General features: G+C 45.9%; 1 protein-coding gene across 1 annotated transcript in view; it reads left to right on the top strand.

Annotated features, from left to right (window-relative positions):
* Nucleotides 1-5000, top strand: part of myo3b (myosin IIIB) — a 139738-nt gene that overhangs the window by 85592 nt on the left and 49146 nt on the right. The window contains exons 22-25 of the mRNA XM_076262849.1: nt 404-483; nt 1103-1123; nt 3234-3311; nt 3487-3692. Coding sequence (XP_076118964.1) covers nt 404-483; nt 1103-1123; nt 3234-3311; nt 3487-3692 — 385 coding nt within the window. The remainder of the gene's footprint in view (nt 1-403; nt 484-1102; nt 1124-3233; nt 3312-3486; nt 3693-5000) is intronic.

Consider the following 5000-nt stretch of genomic DNA (forward strand, 5'->3'; position numbering starts at 1 on the left):
CGTCTGAAAGTGTGTGTGCGAGTGTGTAGGGGTGTCTGTGTGTGTGAGAGAGGGAGAGAAAAGAGAGAGAGAGAAGGAACCTGGGCCCCTCTCTTACCAGGCAGTGGCACTGACCGCTACCAGTGGCGTCTCTGTGTGGAAGAGAGGGAGGCTCAGATACCATGAAATCATACGAGGTCATGAAACACCAGTATGCCACCCTTGGCCACACACACACACACACACACACACACACACACACACACACTCAGTTAGCCCATGGTCTCTACTGATGAAAAAGTACATAGTGTAAGATGACCCCTCGTGTCTGCTGTGTACTCAGTGTTCAGTGTGTGTGTGTGTGTGTGTGTGTGTGTGTGTGTGTGTGTACTGATGTATCAGTCTCCTGTGTGTGTCTCCTCAGGTAATCTGGCCACATCCAGAGCCAGGGTCACTGCGGCCTCCAGATCACTGCCCCCACAACTCAACAACACACGCAATAAGGTGAGCGCTCTCTCTCTCTCACTCTCTCTCTCTCACACACACACAGACACACACACACACACACACACACTGTTTCTTCCTTTTTCTCTCTCTCTCTTTCTTTTTCTCTCTCTGGTACCTCTGTCTCTACCACTCTATCTTTAAATCTCAATGCACAAAGTCTCTTTATCCACATCTTTGTCTATCTATCTATCTATCTATCTATCTATCTATCTATCTATCTATCTATCTATCTATCTATCTATCTATCCATTCATTCATTCATTGATTTGTTGATCAGTTAGTCTATCTGATGCTTTCTGCGTGCTCATCTCTCTCCATCTTACTGCCTCAGCCTCACTCTAACCCTTCTGTTTCTCCATCATTCTCTTAGTTTCTCTTTACTTTGAATTTGAAAAGAGGCTGCTTTTGTTTCAGAGCTCTTCATCTTCATCTTCCTCTTCTAATCAGTCTGATTGTACTTCCTCTGTAGTGATGTAAACACAGCAAAACGAAACTCTATCACAAACAGTAGCAGCCTGTTGAGTGCTCCCCTTCATATGACCTTCTCGTCCTCTTCCTCTCCCTCTTCCTCTTCCTCTCCTCTCCTCTCCCTCTTCCTCACACTCTCTACTTTCAGTCTCCCAAATACCTGCTGAAGGTAAGACCAGCTTATAAAAACAGATGATGCCTCCAGCCTTCTTCTTAATCCCCTGTATGCTGATACCCTGTGTGTGTGCTCCAACTCCTCCGTTCCCTTAATGTGTCCTGTGCTGTGGAGTAGAACTCTGCTGCTAGCTTGTGTGCTGTGGGATCTCTGTTCTGTGGGTGGCGCTGTTCCTTTGAAGTTCTCCTGTGTTCTGGGCATGTCTCTCCGTCCGTCCAGCTGTCTGTCTGTCTGTCTGTCTGTCTGTCTGTCCCTCCCTTGTTCTCGTGTGTTGGTCAGGGCGCGCTTTATTCTCTTGCTCGGCCTGTCTTTACATTCCGCATATCTGATGCCGCTATGATCAGAGAGATCTCAGTGCTTTACTGACCTTCCCCTGTCCAACACAGTGCAGTCAGGCAATAACACACACTGTCTCACTGTGTCTGTCTCTCTTTTCTCTCTCTCTCTTCTCTCACACACACACACACACACACACACGCTCACACATGCTCACACACACACACACACACACACACACACACACACACACACATACAAAAGAAAGAGAAGACAGAGAGAGAGAGAGAGAGAGAGAGAGAGAGAGAGAGGAGACTATACCAGGGGAGTGGTTGATGAGAGTTGTTTGATGCAAAGTCTTCCCAAAGAATAAAAAAGTTTGGGCCGTGGTGTGGTGGGTTGATTTGGGTCAGGTTAAATTCCCAAAGAATAAAGAAGTTTGGGCCGTGGTGTGGTGGGTTGATTTGGGTCAGGTTAAAGATAGTTCCAAGCTCCAGTTGAAATAAAGCACGTACTCCAAGAGGAATCTGGGACGATCTCTCCTCGTCTCTCATCATGCCCAAGCCCCCGTTTGATACAACAGACTGTCTCACAGCCTTCAAGTTCACATTTTTGGCAGCATTTTGAGACATAGATGAATAAATATAAATTCATCACAATCTGTGGCTGCTCACGTACCTTTCACACCGTGTAGCCCAGATGAAGTGAAATAAAATATTAACATATGCACTTTGCCGTATAGTAGCGCTATAAAATATGGATGCCTTCATTAAATTTGATGAGGCCCAGGGCAAAGGAGACCATTTGAATGCTTATATTGTGTCCTTGTTAATATGTTGTTGGGGGAAGACTGGTGCAGAGGTGGCACGACTCATTATGGGCTGTACCATAACCCAACGGTATCCCTAGCGACCTTCTACAAGGTGGAATTCCAGTTGTCAGACAGCTGGCTTTGATTGTCTGTGGAATGACCTGGAGCGAGTGTTGTATAAAGTGACAGATGTATATCTGTCTTGAATGTATAGAATATAGATCCTAGTGTTTCCCGTTCCCTCCAGAGTAAAGGTGTGGGTCTTGATGCCTGATGAAAGAAGGAATGCTCTTTTGCTTTGCTCTTTGAATTCATATTCATTTCTTAATGTGGGACGTGCAGTTGTTTGGCAGATTGCACATATGATTTCAATCAGGGTTTTGGGTTTTGGATTTTTGCTTTTAATGAGAAATTAATGGCTTCTAGGGAAAAAAAAACATTTTGATATTTTTTTTTGATCCAATTCATTATTTTATTATTATTATTATTATGAATAGATACATTTAGATCCAAATAAAAGTATCTGATTTCATTGAGATTAAAACCTCCAATTAAACTACATTTTCACAAATGGCTGGCAAGGCCTCTGACATGTGCGTGTATGTGTAAGTAAGTACTGTAAGTATATATACTCTTTTGATCCTGTGAGGGAAATTTGGTTTCAATCTGTGAATTAGTGAAACACACTCAGCACACAGTGAACACACAGTGAGGTGAAGCACACACTAATCCCGGCGCAGTGAGCTGCCTGCATCAACAGCGGCGCTCGGGGAGCAGTGAGGGGTTAGGTGCCGTGCTCAAGGGCACTTCAGCCGTGCCTACTGGTCAGGGTTCAAACCGACAACCCTCCGGTAACAAGTCCGAAGCATTAACCAGTGTGCTTGTTTGTGTGTGTGCATATGTGTGCGTGTGCGCGCGCGTGTGTGTGTGTGTGTGTGTGTGTGTGTGTGTGTGTGTGTGTGTGTGTGTGTGTGTGTGTGTGTGTGTGTGTGTGTGTGTGTGTGTGTGTGCTTGCAGGTGGATACCATGGAGGTGATGCGACATCCTGAGGAGACTACCAACATGAGGAGGCAGACTGTGGCCTCATACTTCCGTGTATGTGACACACACCTACACACACACACACTTTCCTGTTTTTGTCTTTGCCATGATTCATATTACATACACACACACACACACACACACACACACACACACACACACATACACACATACACACATACACACATACACACCCTAACTCCCCCTTGCTGTCATGTGTGCTCTGCAGTACTCTCTGATGGACCTGCTGTCCAAGATGGTGGTGGGGCAGCCCCACTTTGTGCGCTGCATCAAGCCCAACGATGACCGCCAGGCACTGCGCTTCTGCACGGAGCGCGTCACGGTCCAGCTACGCTACACCGGCATCCTGGAGACCGTCAACATCCGTCGCCAGGGTTACTCCCATCGCATCCTCTTTGAGGAGTTTGTGAACAGGTAACCAAGGCTCTGAATGCTGCTCGAGTGCCTTGTAGTGTTTAGAATCAGTAGGTGTTATAGTTTCTGCTTTTATTATGAGAGTGAGGTGAGAGCGTAACAGTATGGCCCTTGAGGAAATCTATTAGGCTTGTAGTAAGCCCATACACACACATGAGTTAACAACATGGTTTGACATGTTGAGACAGACCTGAACTTCCGACCCTTCCAGACTGCACCTGCTGTCATTGATATCAGCATGTGTGTGTGTGTGTGTGTGTGTGTGTGTGTGTGTGTGTGTGTGTGTGTGTGTGTGTGTGTGTGTGTGTGTGTGTGTGTGTGTGTGTGTGTGTTGCTGTGTTGACAGCATGACAGCATCCCAGTTGGAGAGAGCAGCAGCAGTGTGCTGAGGCTGGTGTCTCACCTCGTGTTTCACATCACTCCTTAATGAGCCCAGGAGATGGAGCACACACACACACACACACACACACACACGCACGCACTGCCGGAGCGCTGCTAAGCTGCACATGCCACTACTAAACCACATGCACATTTGCATCCTTACAAGGCTGTACATTCATCTGCTTGGCATGATTTTTAAACTCATGACGTGGAAACAAGCCATTTTAAAACCCTTGGTTAATGGCCGTGAAGCTCCGCCAGATGTGGTGATTTATCAAGATGAAGGAATGAATGAATTAATTGTCTTAAAACTGGAGTGGGACATGTCAAACACTGGCTTTGATAGCTGTTGGTTTTCACCAAGTTGCCCCACTCAACGGAATTGAGAAACGTTACTTCCGAAGTATTCCAATTTACAAAACATTTACATTTTATTTGACATATGTGTACTATATGTACATTAATAGTTATATTCTGCTGTTGGCTTTATTCAAAGTGACTTACAGCATTGTGCAGACATACATTTTGATCCATATGTCTGCTCTGTCAGTGTGAGACTCCTAATAACCTTGGCGCTGTGAGCACCTCCTCCTACCAGTAGAACCCCTGAATGTGAATGAATGTTTCTGTGAATCTACATGCTGTTGCCGTCTGTGTGTTCAGCAGACGTGTTATTTCCTCAAGACCAGCCGTCTGCGTGTGTGCCAATCAACTGGCGCGTAAACACAAGGACGCCTTTGCAAAATAAGTCTGTTTACAAATATTTATTTTCTACACAAAAAGCTCACAGCGACAAGCGAACATGTACGCATGTGTCTTTGTCTTTTTTCACTGTGGGAAGAGCCGGAGAGAAAGCCGGAGAGTCATTGGGGAAGCACTGCTGTGTGTGGACTGCCCAGGACTGCACAGCTCACCCAGTGGTTCACA

This window comes from Alosa pseudoharengus, unplaced genomic scaffold, assembly GCF_046254945.1.
Source record: "Alosa pseudoharengus isolate Yale_2024_CS ecotype anadromous, Long Island Sound unplaced genomic scaffold, YU_APseudo_1.1 YU_APseudo_1.1_scf_3, whole genome shotgun sequence".
Taxonomy (NCBI): Eukaryota; Metazoa; Chordata; class Actinopteri; order Clupeiformes; family Clupeidae; genus Alosa; species Alosa pseudoharengus.